Source organism: Pomacea canaliculata, linkage group LG10 (assembly GCF_003073045.1).
Source record: "Pomacea canaliculata isolate SZHN2017 linkage group LG10, ASM307304v1, whole genome shotgun sequence".
Lineage (NCBI taxonomy): Eukaryota > Metazoa > Mollusca > Gastropoda > Architaenioglossa > Ampullariidae > Pomacea > Pomacea canaliculata.
Window position 1 is genome coordinate 23,877,444 of NC_037599.1, and position 22,751 is coordinate 23,900,194.

General features: G+C 44.8%; 1 protein-coding gene and 2 non-coding genes across 3 annotated transcripts in view; all 3 read left to right on the forward strand.

Annotated features, from left to right (window-relative positions):
• Positions 1 to 2,931: 2,931 nt before the first annotated feature.
• Positions 2,932 to 22,751, forward strand: part of LOC112573086 (regulator of G-protein signaling 22-like) — a 53,060-nt gene continuing 33,240 nt past the window's right edge. Inside the window, 16 exon segments of the mRNA XM_025253102.1 lie at positions 2,932 to 3,170; positions 4,568 to 5,245; positions 6,313 to 6,341; positions 14,081 to 14,143; positions 14,640 to 14,870; positions 15,323 to 15,991; positions 16,337 to 16,671; positions 16,928 to 17,284; positions 17,447 to 17,608; positions 18,085 to 18,268; positions 18,476 to 18,717; positions 18,882 to 19,257; positions 19,605 to 19,706; positions 19,836 to 20,030; positions 20,364 to 20,447; positions 22,463 to 22,624. Of these exon segments, the coding sequence (XP_025108887.1) occupies positions 5,218 to 5,245; positions 6,313 to 6,341; positions 14,081 to 14,143; positions 14,640 to 14,870; positions 15,323 to 15,991; positions 16,337 to 16,671; positions 16,928 to 17,284; positions 17,447 to 17,608; positions 18,085 to 18,268; positions 18,476 to 18,717; positions 18,882 to 19,257; positions 19,605 to 19,706; positions 19,836 to 20,030; positions 20,364 to 20,447; positions 22,463 to 22,624 (3,219 nt within the window). The 5' untranslated portion in view covers positions 2,932 to 3,170; positions 4,568 to 5,217.
• Trnaf-gaa lies at positions 5,434 to 5,506 on the forward strand. The gene has a single exon. It is a non-coding gene; the product is annotated as a tRNA-Phe (tRNA).
• On the forward strand, positions 6,949 to 7,021 carry Trnaf-gaa. Its single transcript has one exon. It is a non-coding gene; the product is annotated as a tRNA-Phe (tRNA).

Below are 22,751 nucleotides of genomic sequence, written 5' to 3' on the forward strand. Positions count from 1 at the left end.
TTTATTATAGTGTTTAATCTGTGAAGACAAAATTTTGTATACATTAATCAAACTAATTAAAAGAATCATCGTCATCAAAGCGATCGGTGCTCTGTGCGATGAATATTCTCTCTTTCTTTTGCAGATAACATCTGAGGCTTAAACGTAAATTTAGAAGTTAAAATACACTTGACTACAGATAAGTTTACACTAAAGTACGCTTAATCTTATCGGGTTTTTTGTGTTTTTAACTTCTTATTAAACTTTATGAAGACTGAACTACCCTCAGGCTGTAAGGGTCGTGGCATCATGTGAACTTTTGTTACTAGTGATCAGAGGTAACGACAAAAATGTTGGGTGAAGTTACCGCTGCTTGTGCAGCCAATTCTTATTCAAATTAGTGTTAAATGTTGCAGACGTCTTTTTTTTTTCTTGAATTTCTTGTTTTCTTCCTTTCTGGATTTCATTGATGCTTTCTAATCTCTTTCTCAGCATAGAACTCCTTTAAATGACTAAAATGTTTATGCCATTTTATTGGTATTTTTCCTCTATCTTCGGATTCAGCTAACACCACAAAATTCCTTTATGTTTTTACTAAATACACTTAAACAGGCTTATTCATCATTTGAAATGCGTAAATATACACGAATTTGTAATTGTGGCATCTGTGTTACTTCTAATCTCGAAGTAATTAAATATTGTAGATAAAAGTAAGATCTCAAAGGCACACACACACAAAATTTTACAATCTTTGATAAGAAAGACTTTGCCTAAATGGTTTCACATCATCGTCGTCGCGATCAGCAAACACTCATGAACCTATTGCAAGACTATTTCCAGCCCCTTGTTATGAACCAAATTTTTATCTACAACGCATTTCTGCTTTCTTTAGATTAAATGAAAATGTTTTGACAGTTTTCTTATATGTTTCCAAGATACCATTTTGTGTGGCATCCCTGTGGCTTGGAAGTGTGTCTTACTAGCTCCAAACAAGTAATTACTGCCATTGGAATTCTTCCTTTGTTTAAAAAATAAAGTTATTGATTTAATTTGGAATTCTAATTATGCCGTCTAAACTGGAATTAAACATAAATGCAAGTCGAGAGAATGCATATAAATAGTAATTGGCAAAACACACACACACAAATCACTGAACCTAGAATTAAATGTGCCGTTTAAAATGGACCTCCATGCCATTTCGAATGGAAAAGCCTAATGCGTAGTTGAACAAAACAGTAAACATAATGGCACCCAAAGTGAAGGTGTGGTGGGCATTGTCCTGTTGTCATGTTTGTTTTATCTACTGTGCATTTGCCTGTTCGTACCTCCAGCGTTTAGTCAGCACAGACATTAATTTCTGCAGCGGGTCCGCTTGCCAAAGTTTCTAGATTGCAGTGTATTTACATGTTGATAAGTCTGTTTTACACACTGGCTCCATTGAAATGCATTAGTCCTGTACTCACTGGTATGTATGATAAAAGGGTTTGGCCAGTTGACTCATGCAGTTAAAGGCGCCGCAGGGTACCAGAAGAAATCACATTCATCCTGTAAATGCTGTGCAGGATATCCCAAAGCCTCGTGCCAACAGAGACAGGTGGTCGGAACTCTGTGGTTTGCGACTATCAGCACACTTATGATCTAGCCAACTGTGTGTGTGTGTGTGAATAAGAGATTAATGGAACATAGTATATAATAAAAAAATTATTTATTTAAAATTTTCACATTAAATAAATAAGGTTTGAGGTTGCAATCTCACTTTTCAAGATAACTCTCAGCTCTACCTCAGACTCACGCTAAATGCTTAGCGTTCTGTTCACGTTGGTGGTAAATATTAGTTGTGAGAGAGACTGGGTATGTAGGTGTAAAACATATTTCGGCTACCCGGTTGGCTGGTTCTGCCGGGCCACCAGGCACGAACAACCCTGATAGACTGTGAACAACCAGCATTCGCCCCCACCCACACCTGATTCCTCCTCCCCCGTCCCCCTCCTGTGGCCGTGTATTGTGTGAGAGACAGCGGTCTGGCGGCTTTGTCTTGTCGGGTGCACCTGTGTGTGTGGTTTTTGGGTCCGGGTCATGTCCGCGGTCCCAAACTTCACTGGAGATAAAGTCTTGAACTGTAACTGCAAGAGCGAGTGAGAACACGCTCAACATAATCACTAACAGATTCTATTGTGTGAGAGGCCAAGGAGCCGACATTTTGTCAGCAGTTCACGATCTGTACACGCTAAGTTGAATATTATCATAGCGTGTAGACATCTTCGAAAATAGTGTGAAATTGTTTAAAGAATGCGTATTTCATTGCAATAAATGTAACGAACGTGAAGAAACGGTTTTAAAAAACAATTTCGATATTTTATCAGAGAGCGTTTACCTGCTTGTCAGCATGCCTGTCTTCCTGCTTCGTTTGTTGTTCTGTTGATCTGTGTGTGTGTGTGTGAGTGTGAGAGTGAGTGTGAGTGTGAGAGAGAGAGAGAGTGAGAAAGAGTGTGTGAGAGAGTGTGTGAGAGAGTGAGTGAGAGAGTGAGTGAGAGAGTGAGAGAGAGTGAGAGAGAGAGTGAGAGAGAGAGAGATTACATGCATATCTGTCTTTAACTTCTGTCAGAATATTTAGTGTTTGTTTTTAGTCTCTGGTGTCCAAGTTTTGAGGATAGCCCCGGATACTTTCTGACCGTCTGCTTGCAAAAGTTTGCACCCTCTTATTGTATTTTATTAATTCTCCTACTTTCTTCTTCCACTATTCCTCCAATCACCACTGGTCAATAATCAATTTCAAAGTTTAGAGGGACTCAGCATGAGGTGAGATATAAGGAGCTGATCAATGCAAATCTCTATTTATATATTTGGGGTGGTGGGTCGGGGGGAAATGGGGTGAGTTTACACATGCGCACTGTGTGTCCCCAGACGATTGTCACCACAGTGCCTATTGATATATCGGAACCCCCGACATACCCTGCGATCAATGGCGGCGTTGTCATGGCTGCGCCCCGCGGCGGAAAGACGCTTGAAGTGGAGTAAATATCGCTATGATCACTGGAGGTGTGCACCACTGATTGCAGCTCGCATAAGCGGTTCAGTGCTGGTCGTGAACCTTGCACCAGTCCACCACCAAAATGTCCGCCAGTCTCTTTGATGTTCGACTAGCAGGCCAAGAGAAAACACCTGTTAGTTCTTAGGAGTCCTACATGAAAGTAGGTACAGAATTTAAGTTTTTTAAATATTTGTTTAGTTTTGTTCTTTCGTCACAAATTACATCTCCCTCCAGCTCTCTGTCCTTCCATGTGTACACCTGACAATCAATCCGTCGTTTGTATCATCTTTAAGGAGAATGTGTGTGGGTGGGTGTGGAGGGGTTTGTGTGTGGAGGTTAGGGGGAGGCTAGGTGAGTCAGTGGGTGTAACGAGGACATGCGTGTATCTGTCAACGGGAAAATAAATGATCCTCTTTAAACTAACAATATTTTTACAATCACATGCACAAAAACACAGGATATATTCTCTCCTTATCTCTCTCTCTCTCTCACTCACACACACACACTACATTTAGGAGAGAGAAAGACAGGCAGAGAGGGTTGGCAGGTGGGTAAATGTACCAAAGACTCACACCGCAATATGTTTGCTGTACCACTTTGAACTTACCTCACACTTGGGGTAAGACTCACCTGGCAGCTTGAGAACTAGCGCGTGTTTGAACCTATCTAACTCAGGTGCAAAACTCTTGGCCCTGAATCCATACGAGGCGCTACCAGCACTTCCGTCATGCGCACTACTTGTAGCCTTCTACCTCTAAACATTGGTAAATTTTATTTAATCATGTCTAAGTATCAATAAATATATATTACTGCACTTGTATTTTGGTTTACGAACACTCGCAGATAGCGATAAAACAAGTAGAGGTAGAAACAGATTCGATGAAGGTCTAATAGTCCCCCTCTTCCATCCCTGACTAAATATACGGCAAAGGGAAGAGTAAGTTTGTGGGGGGGGGGGGCTGCGGTACGGAGGGCTGATGCTCAATAAGTTCTGATGACACTTTGCAAGTTGACATGACCTGTTGTCTGGTAAAAACAATATATTAGGTAAGTGGTGAGCACACGGCATACAGTCACATTGGGGTCAAGAATATTTTAATTTTTGTCCTCAATGTAAGTCTGTAATTCCATTTGGCTCTCCTGCACAGCTGAGTCAACAAATAAAATAAAAGTCAGGATCATAGACGAATGTTTTTTTTTTTTTCGCATGTTTAAGAAGGAAAGCTCCGTCATTCAACTGTTTAGGTTGCTCCGTCATGCGTGAAGTATTGCAAGGTGCTGTAAGGTGCAACCTCATATACTACAGTACTTTTTCAGTCATGCATGGCATTTTGTCAGCTACTGATTTGGATTTGAACGATAATCTTTAATGCTTGTTCCGTGATATCAGGAGCATTGAGAACTCTTTACTGTAAACCTTCAGACTACAGTTCGTGGTCAGTCAGTCATGAAGCCGTCAAGCAGCGTGAAGGTAGATGTATAATAGTGGACATTGTGTATTCAATGTCTTCTGTATGAAGAAACAGGTTTTAATTTCGTTCTGTCTGTCTATTACAGGGACAAGCATCACCCTACTGATATTGAGTTATCTCGTGATTACTTTGTAACCTCTGGCTCTCACAGAACTCCAGAACTCGAGACCATCAAGTAAACAAGATGGCAGACGTGTGACCGTGTCCGTTGCTGCAAAGAGACCGAGAATTCAACGAATCTCCATCAAACTAACGGGCGCCTCAGCTACTACAGAAGTAGTGTTCACCTGGATCCTCACGGACTACCTGGACATCAACGGCTCGCTATTCAAGTAGTGCAGTCGCAGGGTGGACGGGAGGTTAAACCCTTGTCAACTCTCATGATCGGGATGTGCTAACCTCTGACCGGCATCTGACTGCCAAAATGGTGTCACTGTGAAATGAGGTCAGTGACTGCTTAGTGACTGACCTCTTCGTGTCATTATGTCACAGACAAGCAAAGCTTCTTATGGATGAGAGCCAGGGAGTACGCCATCCTTCCTTCATTCCTTCAGATCGAATCACGCCTAACAACCTTCGACCTTCTCATATCTGATGAGCGACTTTCACTCTCTACGTCAGACTCACGTGAAGCGAGCGACAAAACGTAGGCTTGTGTGCTGATGACGTCACGATCTGCTCTTCTGTGTGAGGACCGTTTATCACCGTTTTCTTGTGTCGACTAACAGCGTTGTCATGGCAACAAAAGTGACTGTTCAGATTGGTAAGCTCTGCAATTTTTTCTTCTTTTTTAAATTTTTTTTTCTATGGAGGTGTAGAGAAGATAGTCATAGTTATCGATGAGAATCAAATCTCTATCAATAATTGTAATTAAACCTATCAACATTATTAAGATCGCTTGTCCCCAACCTTTAGGTAACTGGTTTGTGATATGACAATTATCATCCAACAGCCGAAATAGCTCAGTTGGGAGAGCGTTAGACTGAAGATCTAAAGGTCCCTGGTTCGATCCCGGGTTTCGGCAAGCACGAGTAGATACTTTTTGTTCTCGTATGCTTCTCATTTGATTTATTTGTAGCTTGTGGGCTGTACTCGTCATGTATCTACTCTTTCTCTCGATAATCTGAGGTATTGCGTACATCCGAACACCGGCCGAAAATTCGTGAGGGGTGTACTTTTGTTGCTTCTTACAAAAGCGTTTTTTTTTTTTTTTTTTAAATTTTTCCCATAGTTCTCAATTACGCGTCTTATTGTGAGGGCAGCCTGTTACACTATGTGCCCAGTGTTATCAGGGTGCGTTGCCAAAAAAAAAAAAAAAAAAGAAAGAAAAAAAAGTGTGTTTGGGGGGGATACACCACGAGGTGAAGGTTCGATGTTGAAAGGGAGGGAGTTGGAACAGAACTGGGAACATGTTTACTATATTTCGTTTGGCCTGTGGTTTCTCCATTAGTATTCCCTTCTAGACAAAAGCTATTTTTCTGCCATTAGCTACCTCGAGGGTTTTATGAACTAGACAGACATAGTCAAATGGCTTTTTTAAGTGGTCGCCATGTAAACATTCGCCAAACACATCGACCTGCTTGACGATTATGTCAGAAGAATAAATTACATTAAAGATTCACGAAAACCTCTCAAGCAGTTATTATACCTACTTGGAGATAATGTCCGAAATAAAATCTTTAATGTGTTGTGTCGGAATTTAAGAAACAAAGAAGTCGACTTATTTGTTCCATTTCAAATGGGAATAAAATTATAAATTTGATATGTACTGATATTTTATTTTAAAAATAATTTTATCAACCTACCTGAGCTGATATGATTTTTTTTCAGAACCTCCAGAAATTACCTTTGAGGACGTGGTAAGTCCCACCTTTCATTATGCACATGTGTGTGTGTGTGCGTGGATGTGTGTGTGTGGGTGTATACACAACGATCGAAGAAAACGGTCTTGACTGTCGAAATGTAGTTTTCAGCAGGCGAAATAAAATTGAAAGAGTGAATGAAAACGAATATTTACACCCTAGACGAGCGCTACCCGATTAACCTTTAGAAAGGTGTGTTCAGAGCAGGTTTCTGACGACCTTGTGGCGGTATTTGTGTCTGGCAAGCATATTAAAACTCCATTAACTTGATATTGTGTGACTCGTGGCCCACTACGCTCGCCTTTTGACCTGTTGATATTTGTCAGAGAAAGCTTTCAGAAAGTTCAGCTAGTCCAAGGCACTGAAAATCGAGGGCAAGATCTTTTAGTGACGTCACTACTCGCGTGCGTCAAGGATGAACCCACCACGTGACGTGACTAGCACGAGCACAAAGTGTACATGCCCACATCACACGGACACAGGCGGCAAGGGAAAACATATCAGATGATGATATCATATAATAATACACCCGCAGATATGTACACTGCTCTCCTACTGTAGCCTTCAGATACCTGACTTCTGCTATGTCGGGTACCATGCAGCAGCCGAAATAGCTCAGTTGGGAGAGCGTTAGACTGAAGATCTAAAGGTCCCTGGTTCGATCCCGGGTTTCGGCAAATGCGCGAAAAATAATTTTTGTTATTTTTGTAACAGATGCAATTTGCGAAGTAACAGTTTGTCTCATAATATTGTGTATGCATGTGCGTCTTCGCATGTAGGCTTGTGGAGAAAAATAGATAGCAATCAAAGTAAAATAATGGATAAATATTGAAGGAAATGAAACAAATGCTTGTCAGGCCTTTTATTGTCTCAATGCCTGTGATATTCGTCCTTGCTACACTTTAAAAAAAATTTATCTATTGTTTCTTATCAATCCGGCAGCACTCGGCATTTCTGTCGCAATCTCTCAGCGATAAAAGTAGGCAGCAAAAGCATAAATAATGTGCCAATGCGTTTATAGGTGCGAGAGAAAATGATTTATTTTCTTCAGATTCCTTTTTATACTTTGACCTTCTTGAAATTTCACTTCAGTGGCAGTTAAACCCTAAATCTGTCGGCAGAACGTCTGTGTGTCTGATGGGACTTGCTTTAACTGCCGCTTTCCTCAAGTCGCACACACACACACACTTGGTTAGTCAAGCTGGTTTTTGTGTATTGAACAGGTATTGAACATGATGTAAAATTTGTGAATAAATGGTTTCTGCCATTCAAGTGTTAAAATAATTTTGACATACTCGGTCTATATATATATCAATGGAATTTCTGTCTTTTATTTACTGTTGTTATCTCAGCCCACAGCAGTCCAGACAAGGGTTAGAAATGAACCACTCGCCACACAGAAGATCAGACAAATGCATTTATTCGTGTCACGGAGATGCGAGCAAGGCTGTTTAACTAAAAGTCGGGATACGGGTTACTTCCTGTTTTGCTCGGCTGTTGGCGCACGTTCCAGGAAGTCACCTTTGACCCTGGTATTCAAGGCGATGGCGGCCATTTGCTGCGATCGGGTTTCTGTCGTGTCAAGCCGTGAGGACGTGAAAGAGCGGGGAGCTGGCGGTTCGGTCCCCAACAAAGGGCAGGTGGTCAGCTTACTGCACGGACTTGTAGGACTTACTGTGGGGACCAAAGCCCTCGGCGTCTCGTCTGCTGGGTCGTCAACAGATGTTGGCGGCAATGCCATCTCAGTCTGTGCACCATGTTGTCTTCTGTGTCGACGTTGTCTTCCTGTCGTTAATCCTAATCCCTCTCCAAAGCTTAATCCCTACGCATTGTCTTGTCAGCCAGGCTGTTGGTGAGGTCCTACAGCTCCTTGTTGCTGCCTCACTGCCTGCCGCAGGTAAATATCGTCTGCAAAAGCGCAGGTTGTATGGTTGTAGGTGTGGTGGTCGTGTAGAGTTTTTGATGATGTTCTTCAGAAAGATATTGAAGGCTCCTGTGATTATTTTGTCCACTCGCTTCATTGCTTGCTTGAGAATGAATTAGTCAAAACGTCACATACGCTCTTTGAGTCCTGAGTGAGTTCCAGCTCACTGTGGTTTATTGCCCTGACTGTGTGGGGACATGCCACGCCCACCATTCCAGTCAGTGCCTAATGATGTTGTCACATTATCATGGAGCATTAGTAACCATCATATTATGGTTGGCTGCCTGCCTAGTTCTGGAGTTCAGAGTTTGTCTCACTGCCTTGGAGCTTTAGTGTTTGCCGCATTATGCCTCCTGCCTTGGAGCAAGCTCGTTTATTTTTGTTTGAGCACAGCACACCAGTCCATCACGAGGAACACAGCCACAAAAGACATGATTTATTGGCTCTTTTGCATTGAACATGTCATCCATGTTATTTTAAAATACTTGACAGGCAGAACGAAGTGGAGAATAAAGACATGATTCAGCAGGTAGTAGGACTGAGGAGTGGTGGTACCTGCTGCTCACCAGCCTCTCTGCCAACCTCTCTGCCAGCCTCTAATGGCCACTTTGTCACTGCTGTGAAAGGCAGTGATTCGTGAATACGTCACATAATGTCTTTTGACCGGTCCTTGAGGGAAAGGATTGGCATTCTTTGTCCCCATCTCAGTACTACCGCCTGTGTGTGGGTGGGTGGGGTGGATGGGGTGGGACGTGTGTGCGCATGTGCCACTCCGTTCAGTGTTTTGTGTGTATGTTGTGTTTGTGTCTCTGTGTGCGTGAGTGCGTGCTTGTGAGCATTACACCATTTCACAGCAGTATTCTCTACCAGTCTAATTAGGGAAGAATCTGAAAGCAGTCTGACCTTTGTCCAACAGACTGAGGAAGCCGAAGTGAAATCTTGCATGTGGACAATGTTTCTTTAGCTGATTCCATAGGAGGTCAACAGATCGAACAAAGCCTTCGGTGTTGTATCGATCACGAGTTTCGCTGAATGGGAGTTCGAAGAAGGGCAATTGGTGCTACTTCAGGTCGAAATGTAAATCTGTTTTTACGACTTAAGATGCAAGGGTAGTGAGTCTATAATTGTTTATATATATATTGTTTGCTTCCGGTTGTTTTCTGACTGAACCCTAGCTTTGAAAGTCAACACACTTTTCGTTTGAAACTAATGACCATGTTGTGGAAGTTAGTAATTCTGATATGCTTACACAGAGGAATGTTTGCTGTATTTAGTGATCACATTTATAATCAGTTCAGAATATGCTAGAAACGAGAGGGCTACAGGATCAGAGGTAACAGTCACAGCTACAGGATGTAGACACGTATTCAAGAAACACATTTTTTTTTTTACCGGCTCAGACGATTTGGGTAGGTTTACCCCGAATCAATGAATAGAGGGACATTAGTCGCAATCTGTGGGTAGCAGGTTTAGCTATCTTGGGTGAGGGAACAGGCTGAGTAGATGTTCTTCATGAATTCACTAGTCCATTAAATGTACTTCCGTTCTATGCACAGACATTACTGCAACATACCAATCTTTGCCCTCAAGCTGCTGAAACAGTTATCAAATAAATTAACAAAAGCAATTTAATCCTCTCTCTGTTATGCTGTCTATGCTATGATTATATTTTTCATCTGAGCAGAAGGTCGATTAACAATGTGTTATAACCAACTCATAAATTTACTTCTTTGACACTCTATTGACTCGGCTGTGGTTCTTGAGCAGGTTGTCCAGGATGTAAATTCGTGATTTCTCTCAGCTGTAAAACTGAAGATGTGTTAAACTGTCTACAAAAACCAAGCAGCTTACTTAGCTATTGGTTCGCAGATCGTCCACTGGTATCTGCCAGCGGGAGTGCCTCCACCGGGAGAACAGCCTGTGCGGTTGCCAGGTGAAGCGGTGTTCAGAGTCATTTTCTGTCTGAACAGTGAGCGAATTGCTCAAGAACCTCGTCAAAGGTGCTTGTCTTGTGGTCGCTAGAATCAATATTGTGAAAACTTGAGTGGGTGCTGTCAGGCTTGTCATAACTCACTGTGGGGACTGGTTGTATGGAGAGAGTAGGTGGTGACTGTGGGACTAGGAGACACTATTATTAGTATTATTATTTGTTTAATCGCACTCTACTTCGCTGTGTTATCTGTCATTTGTCTCCACTATATATGTAAAATATCTACCGAGAGTAGATCTCTCTATATATATTAATATAAAATATGTATCGAGAGTGCACCACGAATGCAAGTTGCAGGAAAACGTTGATAAATATTTCACCATTCCCATGTCATGCGTTCGATCTTCATTTGTTTTGTCAGCCATCATTTTTCTCCGTTTTCTTACTACTAGAACACATGCAGTATTAATGTAGGCAGCATCACATTACAAGCGCTGACTACAGTCAGAAAGTCTGGCCAAGAGAGAAGGCCGCCATATGTTTTGAACAAACCTGTGATCTTTGCCTGCACGGTGCACTGAGCAGAGAATGAAAAGTGAAAGGAAATGTTGCTTGTGGTCTGCTAAACAGAACTTGTTCTCTAGGCTGGATCGAAAGTCGTGAGAGATGAAAGCTGCTGCTGCAGGTGGTGGTGTGTTGCTGCTGTTGTCGCAGCGCGAGGCTGTTCTGTGTAGAGGGATCAGGATCGTCTGAGTCTTGTTACTTACACATTACTCGTTTTCTATTCGTTACCAAGGTAACGGTATTAACGAATCTTAAAAAAAAATCACTGTGAAACCAGAGAGAAATAAGGTTCATTAGACCGGTCACTGCACCTGTTACCTGCAGGCAAAACGTGCTGCAAGTCGCATTTCTCTCTCAGCCGCTTGCATAACTAACCTCTGCGCGCGCACACACACACACAAACACACTCAATATCCTTGGCCATAGCTTAGTGCTACTAAGAGTAATACTAGCCTGCAACATAGAGACATCATACAGTATTGGTTGCTTGCTTTACCTCAGGAAGTTCTTCAACATGTCGGTGATTTTGTTCGCTGAAGAGAGAGGGATGACAATAGGGCAGGGTGCCTCCCACTTCCAACCACCACCTCCACCACCACCACACACACATCTCGTCGCCAGCCATATAAAAAAGCCTTATATCCGCAGAGATGTACTTGAGATTCAGCCAATGGACCTTTTACTCTTCATTAAAGTGGCGATAAGCACTCACCCCTTCCTACCCCACTCCCCAGTTACTGTGCAGGAAACAGGAGAGTGTTAGCTGAGGAGCGATGTTGCTTGGTGAAGATTGGTTTTTGTTTTGCTTAGTTTTATTTTATTTATTTATTTATTTTATTTATTTTTTTTTTTATTTTGAAGGGGAGGGGAAATTCTCTCTTTGATACGGCAACACCACGGAGACCTAATGGCATGAAAGGGAACTAACCTCACCTACTCCAGCGCTCCACTTCACACAGCAGTTATCTCCTTTGACACATTGCTCTCGACAGCAAGTCGAAAACGGTGGTGTTCCCGTCAGTTGATGTCCAAGTCTGTCTCAGCCTGGGAACAATAAAAATGTAGTGACCGGTCCAGCGATAAAAACTGTGCCATTGTGTAGTGCCACTCACCTGTCTGTGGGCCTCGGAGTTTTGCCAGTTTCTCTAAGTCGTCGACCTGCGCCCACCCTTAAGCAGCCTTTAGAATGACCACAGTCGGACAGATTGAGCTTTGACTGGACACAATGGCCAGCTTTCTGGTCAGACTAAAGGCGCGGCGCTGAGCATTTTCTTTATTTTCCAAATGTGTACCCACCAGATTGGAATCTGTTTTACTTCAGTGACACGGCATTTCTTCTAGTCCTAGAGGTCGGGAGTTGTCACACTGAATATGCGTTTGACGAAAGTTTGTTCGTTTGGGGGCGTAGAAACAACTTTTCAGTCACAACTGACTCTTGCCATTACCGGGTATACACATGTATAGTATAATGGTTGTGAATGTCCCTCTTACATAATCCACTGCAACACCTACACAAATCACTATCAGTAGTCTCTGCATGTTAGAGATATTTCTACCGTACGTTAGGGTTTAAGATTGAAATAAACTTGCTGCGCTTGCCTTGACTGACATTGAGGACTAAATAAGACTCCCCCCTCCCCTACAAAACAACCACCCGCTCCAGACCCAATCACTATCATTCTGAACCACTTATTTCTTCTATCATACTCTCCCTTATTACTTGTGTCACATCATCACCGCTGGGGACTCGAATTCCCTGTGTTTAATATCCTCACCGCTGGTGTCTCAGGTTACTTCTGTTTAGTGTCATCACTGCTGCTTTAATTACACTGTGAAAGCAGCAACGAGACTGCCCTCGGCAATAAAGCCCACTCTTACCAGGCGGGTTAGGGTGTCATTATGACGGGTAGTACGTGCCCACCCTTTACCTGCCACACCTGACTGCCTTGGTCAAGTCGCCGCAAGATCGATAGTGTTGACTTGGACAGGTAGACGCCCGGTGGGAAATATATTGAGTGGTCGAGCATTTGCGGTAATGACAGAGGTTTAGTTATGTTTTTCTTTGCGTCTCGCGCTCCACGCCGTCAATGGACCGTTGCCATTGTCTGTAAAGGGTCCTTAACTCCAGCACGTGACCCGCTCCATGCTGGGTGGCGTGAAAGGTTTTGTGGTTTGTCCGTCTGCACACACGTCTTTCACTAGGCAAGCGGGTGGGTATCAAAGACAGCTGAAGGCAGCTGGGTAGAGTGAGAGAAACCGCTTCACACCCGACTCTGCCATGGAGCCACCCGGACGCGTTACCTTCACAGCGTTGTCCCGAACGTTGGTGGGTTCTTCACATTTCTTTGCTGTCACTTTGTTCTCATTGAGCTAACATCAAAGTAGAATACGTTAACTAATGCTTTTAGCAGCAGCTGTATTTTTTTTTTAACAAAGTATGTATAAATGGGGTGGGAAGATTGGAAGTTAGTAAGGACCTGGTGGTTTGTCCACTTACCTGTGGACCCGGCCGCCTGTTTGAGGTCAGGTCAGGGCTGTGGCTGGAAAACTTTTCACCTGCCCGCGAAAATGCTGTCGATTTATGGAATTCCCTAAACACACCTAAGGCCTCTAGTTTGTGTTTACTTGTATCTTCTGACACAAAGAATGGCGTATCAAAAATCTATTGCATAGTTTGCAGATATTAAGTATTAAAAGAAGCAAATAAAGTCGAAAAGCTGCACAAACTCTTGGCACATATCGACAGACAGAAAGCTCGCAGGAAATGGCTTTACAGAATACATACATATTTTCAAGTGCATTAAGAACTTGGCAAGCATAAAATGTACCTGAAGTAAGATCTGGTAACATACGTGTCTTAGACAAACCCACCCGACTTGACCCGCAGTTGGACGCGTATAGTACCTGTGGGGTCGTACAGGTGAGCTGATTTATGGCAATGGCAGGAGACCACAGATCGTAGTCTACAAGGTCAGCTGGCGATGCACCCGTCCTATTGGTAAACAATGAAATGTGACATCGGTGCAGACAGGTGTATTCACATTAATTACACAAGATTTTGTCAGGTTTAGTGCTATCGCCAGACTAGCATTAGCATAGTACACATAATTAGATAAGTATCAACCAGATCGTCTCTAAAAGCTGCTCACCTGAATCCTCAAAGTTCTGTCAACTTTCACTTTCTCCAATAAGCGACACAGATCGTAGTTTGAATAAAGTATGTTCCACGGCTATATTACATGTCATATTACATGTTGTCATTCTACTCGTCCTGTCCATACTACATGTCACTCTACTCCTGAATTTGTTTTCTTGCAGGAAGAGTTCCTTGCCACAGATAACCTGTTTGTGGAATACTTCAACTACTACTTGGCCCTGCCTGTAAGACAGATTGTTCTATTGATACCGTGTTTGTGGCGGAGCGAACTAATAAAAAAGCAAATAAGTAAATGAAAGATGAAATGAAAAAAAGGAGGAAATTTCTTATAAATAAAAATGAAAGAAACATGAATGAATAAGGGCAACGACAGAAATGAAAAAAAGAAAAAAAAAAAAATGAGGGCGCTTTTTCTACAAATGCAAATATACAATGATACAAAGATACAAACTTTCAGTAGAAATGAAGGATAGATGTGGAAGGAAAAAAAAAAGAATAGATGAACGGACTGACGAAAGGATCTTTGTCCTAATTTGTTTTAATTCAAATGACTAATTAATACTCAGGTTGCAAACCATAGTCTCGCTTCTTTTGTTGGTAGCTATGACTGGGACCTGCTGTAGCTGGCTAATCAGTAACCTTATTGTGTGACCTGTAAGTGACTTTCCCTTGTGACCTCACTGATCGCTCAGACCCTGTCTCGTCACGTGTGTATCGCAGACATTTCCAGAGCCGCTATGCTTCAACCAGACCACTGGCGGCTTCGAGGTGGTGAGCCTCGCCCGGAAGGAACTGGCTCAGCAGATCAAAGCTGCCGTCCGCTCGCAGCGCCGCGTGCCGCCCATGTACCACGTGGTCAAGCAGCACGCCTTCCGGGACATCCCGCTGATCCCCATCGTGCCACCCGAGGGACCCGAGAAGGTGGAGATCGACACGGCCTTCAGCGTTACGGTGAGGGGCGGTCTGAGTTCCTTGTGGCCTGGGGTCTTCTGCCATACTTGGTGGGGTCATCCTGACAGTCACTAGATGACACCACGACCAGGAATTAGTGGGTGGGGGATGCTTAGCTCCTAATGTCCTGTTGTGGAGACCGTTAAGGGGTTAAAGGGTCGGAGTGCTTCATGGCTATAAAATGAAGTGTGTGGTCTACCATGTCTAAAACATGGCATCGAGAGCTCAACACGCTTCTCCAGCAACTTTTTACCTTTTGTGATCAATCAGGTTCCCATGTCAGGGGTCGAATTTACATAGTCTCAGGTTATGATTTTTATATATATTTTATAGATGACGCAGAATTATAAGCATTTAGAAATTAGTTTCTAATATAGCCAGGACGTTCGGTGTCGGTCCCTGCACCTGACTAGTCGTGAACTCCTTGACCTTTACATAATGTGTGTCTACAGACTCTGAACAAGGAGCAGGGAATCCACTGGGTGAAGGCGGAGCGCCTACCGACCTTTCTACAGAGCGACTGCTACTTCGAGTATCGCCTGGGCAGCCTGATGTCGCAGGCGCAGCTGGTCGGTCGGCGCGGCGAGTTCGTGTTGATGCAGGTGGACCGCACGCCCAGGCCGCGGAAGGTTCGCCCCAAACAGGAGGAGGTCCCCGTGGACTTTAAGGGTGTCATGATGAAGAACATGTACGTCTGCATGGGCAACGCTGTCGTCACTGACTCCGATGTCTGGTTCTCGCAAGTTCAGATGGCGAACCGGACGGAAGTGACGTATGCGGTCCTGTCGAGGCCAGTCAGCGCTTCACGGCCCATCATTCCTACGCAGTCCCGTCCTCCAACCAGCTCCACCAGCTTGCGGCGCTCCGACAGCGCCCTCGGCAGTCCCTCCAAGAGCTCCGTCTTCTCCAGCTCCTTCTACGACAGCGGCGACGTCCTCAGCTTGTTGTCGCCAGACTCAGGCTTTGTGCGCGGCAGACGGCACCTTGATGACGTCCTACGTGACGACAGTGACGGAGTTGACAGAAAGCCGTACACCCCCCGACCGGGGGAACCCGTCTGTGTAACGGCGGACTCCGATGGTAACAGAATGGACACCCACACTGTGTACTTCTCTCACAAGGTTAGTCCATCACACTGTGTCACAAGGTTAGTCCATGTCACACTGTGTCACAAGGTTAGTCCACGTCACACTGTGTCACAAGGTTAGTCCACGTCACACTGTGTCACAGGGTTAGTCCACGTCACATTGTGTCACAAGGTTAGTCCATGTCACACGTGTCACAAGGTTAGTCCACGTCACACTGTGTCACAAGGTTAGTCCATGTCACATTGTGTCACAAGGTTAGTCCATGTCACACCATGTCACAGGGTTAGTCCTGTGTTAGTTCACTGTGTCACAAGGTTAGTTCCTGTCAAACTGTTACTTCTCTCACAAGGTTAGTGTATATCTCACTGTGTATATCAGGTTGAGGCGACCGACAGCGAGTCTGGCGTTGACGATGTTGAGGACGTGGAGGCTGATGACTCTAAGACAGACGAAACGAGGGTTGATAGAGGAGACGGGGGCGACGTTCACCGCAAGGTGCAGCAGACGTCAGCACCAGACGACGACCGTGCCGAGGTTGAGATGACGAAGAACGAGGGCGGCGATGGCAAAGTCATCGTCCTCAACAGCCTGGAGGACCTCAGCGCTGTCATTGTGGGGGCCGTTATGAAAAAGGCCATGGCCGAACTGTCCAGGATGAACCAGGGACAAGTGCAGCGAGACCCCAGAATTTATGGAATCTTCCCGAAAACCAGGTAAGGCTGAGTTTACTCAAAAAAGCATGTCAGTGAGATTTCATCAACAACAACAACAACACAACAACAACAACAACAACAACAACAACAACAACAAGGAACGAAAAAGATACCAAACTGACAAGCTCAAGACAAAGTTTCAGATTGGTTTGTCACCTTTACCTTGCTACAAGAAGGGACGTCACTCCCATGTAGTCAGTTTGTGTTTATATTTGTCTGAATGATGACTTCCAAATAAAAATGTCTTTTTTCCCAGGTATTCACATATCTCCACGGACATGCTCGATAACGTGGTCGCCATAGAGAAACCTGCCCACAAACCACCTCAAACCGCCACGGGCTCACCTGAACACAGACCTGCGGAAGTCTCGGCCTACAAGAAGCCGGAGGAGAGTGATGTCGACTCACTCCTGGACAGCGAGGAGGACTACGAGGAACAGGACCGACCGTTCTTCCGGAAGAGAAAGGCGCGTAAAGCCCACAGCCTGAAGACGAGGCGCGGCCTGCAGCAGTTCAAGACATTCCTGAAGGGCACTGCAGGCGAGGGGCTGTGGCACCTGTGGGTGGACATCGACCGTCTCTTGCTGGTCGTGTCACCTGACGAGCATGCTCAGTGAGTGCCAAACAACCTTCCTCCCTTCACAATCCCTGATTTTTCAGTTTCATTGTCATCCCATGTTACAGATTTAAAAAAAAAATTATCTCGCCATGTTGGAGTAGCAAAGGTATTCAATGTGCTAAAGACTGTAGGTGACAGGTGTGTTCATGTCGCCAGGTATCTGTCACGCATGCGCGAGCTGTATCTTGTACAAGGAGCGATGTACGAGATCAGTTCAGAGAACAAAGTCAAGCTCGGCCTCAGTGACCCCGGGAAATGGTCGGTCGACCTTCTTCGTACCGTGCAAACCGCAGTGGGCGAGTCCCTCCTTCTGTACTGGTCAGTGTGTGTGTGTGGGTGTGTATGTGTGTGTGTGTGGGGGTGACTTCATGACATCCTTTCTCCTTCAATACCCTGAAAGCAGGCCTGACGAGAGGGGGGGACAGGGGGGTCTGGTGTACCCGGGCCCGCGGCTGTCAAGGGGGCCCGGCCTTGGTCAGTGGATTTTTTTTCTTCTTTCGAATAGTAAACATACATTATATACTGGGAAAATAATTTACGATTACAAGTACAAGGGGCCCGGAGAGGTCGTCTGTCCCGGGGCCCGGGCTGGCTCTCGGCGGCCCTGCCTGAAAGATGCTACCCACAATAATTACGAATTCTGATATAAACCGCGTTTTCTATTTGTTGGTTTCTATTTGTTTCTGCTCTCATCTGTTGACAGAAGGGAAGCAGGTTGGTGTCTCAGGCTCACGTTTATGTTTATTAATGCTCAGTAAGTGTAACATTAACATGTTAATCGACATGCGATGCAGGGCTCCCCGGTTCCTCCTGCAGCAGCTGATCAACACCAACCCAGAGAAGTACCAGCACTACCGTGAACTGCTGAACCTGCGTTCGTCACAAAGTCTGTGTCGCTACAGTCGCCCCACACCCCGCCTGCCCCTGAGACCCAAGTCCTGCCATCCCCGGGTACAGCGCCAGGTCGTGGTCCAGAGTGTAAGTTGTACAACTTGTCTGGTCCTGTTCAGACATTTCTAGTTCACTGGCCATACCCGTACTCTACATTTGTCCACATATTGCATTGAAAAAATACAACACTCGACATACAGTTGGGGTACCTACCCATACTTGTTAGGGTGAGAATGTTAACAATCTACTCTTGTACTTGCTATACTAACCCATCTACACTCGGTTCATCCTCAGCTCTGTGAGCAGCTGAAGCCAGAGGATGACCTGCTGCTGCAGACCACTAGTCCCCCAGTGGGCATGCGCAGAACGTATGGACCGTCTGCTGTTGAACCACCCGGCCTCACCGCAACACCTACCCAGCCAGCACTGGTCTCCACGGCAACCAAGAAGCCAAGGGATTTCCTTACGGCGCACCTGAAAGCTCAAGGCATGAAAATCAACCCTGCACAGCGCCCTCTCTCGGCGTCCATGTCAAGGTATAGTTTATTGTATTGAAAGTGATTTGAGGAAGTTAAGAATGACATCTTTTGAAAAGATCGGGGTGCTATCAGACGCCATTTTGCTAACGCAGCTGTCCAGAATATGTGAAATGTGTTTCCGGTTGGTCTGTTTATGTATGTTACAAGTTTTCTGTCTGTAGCCGGACAAAACTGTCGTCAGCTGCGTCCCGCCCCAAGTCGGCCCGACCTCCCACCAGCCTCTCCCAGCCCCGCAGCCGTCCGCACACTGCCAAGTCCTCATCGTCTTCATCCTCGGATTCGTGGGAGTCGGGGTCCATACGGTCCCTGGAGCAACGGGTGGACCGCGAGGGTGGCGCTCCTAGCGAGCGCCCTCTGACGGCTGTCAACAGAGGGCGTCAGGTGAGTCCAGCCAGCAGCAGCAGCACCACCAGCACCAGCAGCAGCAGCTCTGAATTTCTGGGCAGTCAGCGGATGGAGGCCCTGCTGCAGGCTCTTCACCTCGAGAAGGAGTCAGGCCGAGTCTTCCGCAAATTCCTTCAGCGCTCCAACAACAAGGTGAGCCAGGCTGTCTGCTCGAAGAAGGGAATCGGCCAAATAACAATTCCTATATAATATATACCAAGTTTTCAGTCCCAGGAACAACGCACTGAGTGTCTACAAAACTTTAGAAGTGGTTCTCGTACTCTAGAGTCTGCGAGTCGTCTCTTGCTGCATTTCATCTTGTTATAAACCTTCCTCAGGTCATGACAGTATTTCCTCAGCGGCAATGGGGTTTAGGTCGGCACCGGAAGGTTGATGCTGAAGACTGATTAAAGAATTGTATTTTCAAGACAGTTTAAAAATAAGATTTTAAAAAAATTTCTCAGCGCGAATAATTTGTTTTCAAGCTTTTTTTGTTTCAGCTGTGGCGGGACGCCTTACTTTTCTGGGAGGACGTACAAAGTTACCGCATGATGTTCTATCAGGATCGACTGGACCTCTACACCATCAAAAAATATGCGCATGTGAGAAAGAAATTTTATTGTCTAGTTTTCTTGTGGTAGGAACAGTATGTAATATTTACTATTGCATGCATAAACTCCAGTAAGTTTGTATCAGTCTTTCGAGTTTTCACGTGGGTTTTCACACGGCAGGCCATCTACTCCAAGTACATTGTCGGGTGCTCCGCAAGAAGCATCGGGTGTCCTGGCCGGGTGCAGGAGGACGTGCGCAAGCGTCTGAACGCGCCTCAGGAGGAACTCTTTGACGAGACGGAGGAGGAGGTGCTGGAGACCCTGTATGCGGCCTGGATGGCCAGTCTGGGGTCAGACACCGTGACCTATGACAAGGTCAGTGTCGTCAAATCCGTGAATTACTTTTGTGCTGCTGACACAAATAAAACACACCTACTCAACTCCTTTCTAATCACGAATGTCAGCAATACGTTGAGGTGTTCTGTGTGTGTAAACAAGTTTTCCATTGGCATTTTGTTCTTTCGTCCAGTTAGCTACACCTTTCTGTCTTTCACTCTGAAATCTTTTTACATTTTACCCAGCTCGCTGAGCAAAGCCGCTGACTTCGGTAAAAATTTTAATAAATGTCCAAGTATTTCGTTCAAAAACCTCGGCTTGACAAAGATGAATGTCCGGGTGTGACAGGCAGTCTGCTTTTGTTGTTGACAGGTAGAACTGATGGAGACCAAGCGGCACCTGGAAACCAAGTCAACCTACGTCTTGCACCTGCAGCGCAGCGGGCTGATCAAAGAGGTTTGAACTGAGTATTGAATACTGTAAATGTTGTGACACTACATCGTGTAGATTGTACCTGTGTTCATTGCCTGTTACCCTGGACATTGTTCATTATATTGTCCTTTCAACATTTCTCCACACACCTCTTTCTCCTCTTATTTACTTAGTTTTATCTTTCTTTGTTATTGCAACAGCTAGTAGGAAAGTTTAGTCACGTGATAACACGTGAACCATGATGTTCCAGAACAAAGTTTCGCTCCTCGTCAGAGGGATTTCTTGCTCAGAGTTCGGAAGGTGGCATACTGTCAAGATTAAATTTCATCCAGTCATTAAATAAATAAAATTTCCATCGAATGGGTCAGCGCTAAGTATTTCTGCTCAGAGAATGACAACAACTTGCTGAACAAAATTGTTTACATGTTTATGTGTAATGAGAGACTGTGTAGGCCCCACACTTGTTTGTCTCTCTCTCGTTTGGCGAGGGGTAACCTATCAACAAGACAAGCACAGCTAAACCCCACTTGTACATCTCGCACCCTCACACCACATGGCGAGAGGCTGGCCAGGTATTCGGGGTACTTACCACCGAAGAGCAAACATTGGGTAGAGCTGAGTCCCCCGCTGCGGGGTGTCTGGCGCGGTAATAGTCCCAGGTATTCCTCCCACAGTCCGCCATTCCTTGTAGCAAAGCTTGTGAGTCAGATTAGCATTGTTACTCATGGGATGTAATTTGACTCATTGTTTCCATATCTCTATGGAAACTTCATGCCGGGGGAAAAAACCTTCACCGAAGTCGTCAAATCCATTTTTTCCTTCCTTCTTTCTTTCTTGACAACTTTTGGTCCTTCAAGATTCAACCGTCTGGCACTGTCTTTAGAAGGCAAGGTGTCTGCCAGATGCGCGTGCTTGGGCCACAAAGCGACTAGAATAATAAAAAAATAAATTTAGAGAAGGTTTGTAAAGAAAATTTTCTTCTGACAGCTGTGGCGAGCTAAGTTATTTACACGTAAACATGAACAAGTGGGATGTATTGCGGAATTGTTTATTTTTTTACATGTGTGAATAACGTGTGTTTATGCAGGCTTTGTTGGGAAGAGTTCTGAGAAGGATGAAAAGAACGCAAGAAGTATTTTTTGCTTCATCTAGCATAACCCTTCTTTCATTTTTTTTCGTCTGTTGACTTGTCCGCCTGCTCTTCTTCCTCTGCAGATTGACGAAATTCTCAATACTTACTGTTTGTTCTTCAGGGTTGTTTATCCTTCCGTTCTTCGTATGTTGTCCATGTCTCGTTCTGGTTTCAAGCGCTGAGAGCATGCTTCTTCATCAGCGTGATCGCGCGCTATATAAATCACACTTTATTATTATTGTTGTTGTTGTTGCATCTCAAGAACAGAATGATCGAATGCAATTTCACTGTTGATTTTTTGAAACAGATGCGGTATTTTAACCTATTAACAGTATTTTATTACAGTCAAACCTTTTCCCAAGTACGGGACTACATTATCTAAAGTATATTTGCTTCAAGTGCATGTCTACCCGTTAACGTGTTCGTCAGTCTGTTTCTATCTGACTAACCCGCTGTGATATATTATTTATCACACTAGTTGATGTGTGTGGCTATACATGTATCACACATGTAGCGATGAGTGTGTGTGTGTGAATAGATGTTACATAAAATCTACTTTCAATACATACTAATGCTCGGTGTCCACTGGCTCACAAGAGCGTGCTATATATAGATTCTATACTTAAACAGCGGTGAACACAATGAAACATCTTAAAACAACAATAAACCTTTATGTGCGAATGGGTGGCGCTGTGAGAGAAGGTCACACCTGTGAGTGTGTGATTCGAGTGACGTCGACTGAGACCTGTGTGTGACGCTATCCACCTTGTGTGACGTTGAGAGCTGTGTGTGACGCGTGTGACGTCGACTATGCCTTGTGTGACGTTGACTGAGAGCTGTGTGTGACGCATGTGACGTCGACTATGCCTTGTGTGACGTTGAGACCTGTGTGTGACGCTATCCACAGCGGCCGCCGACCCCTGAGCAGGCGGCGGACGGACAGGACGACCCCGTGTATGACCCCGCCGTGTGGGACGAAGTGCCAGAGGAGTTCCACGATTACACCCTCGAGAAGCTCGTGCACAATCGGCTGGAACTGGAACATTTCAAGCAGTTCCTGGCAGAAAAGGTTCGCTTCTCCACGGCACCACATCTCATTGTCCTTGTTTCTGTGTGCGTCCCCTTTTCGCAAAGCTATGATCCAGCCTTTGTTAGTGTCTGTCTGCATGTCTGTCTGTCTGTCTGTCTGTCTGTCT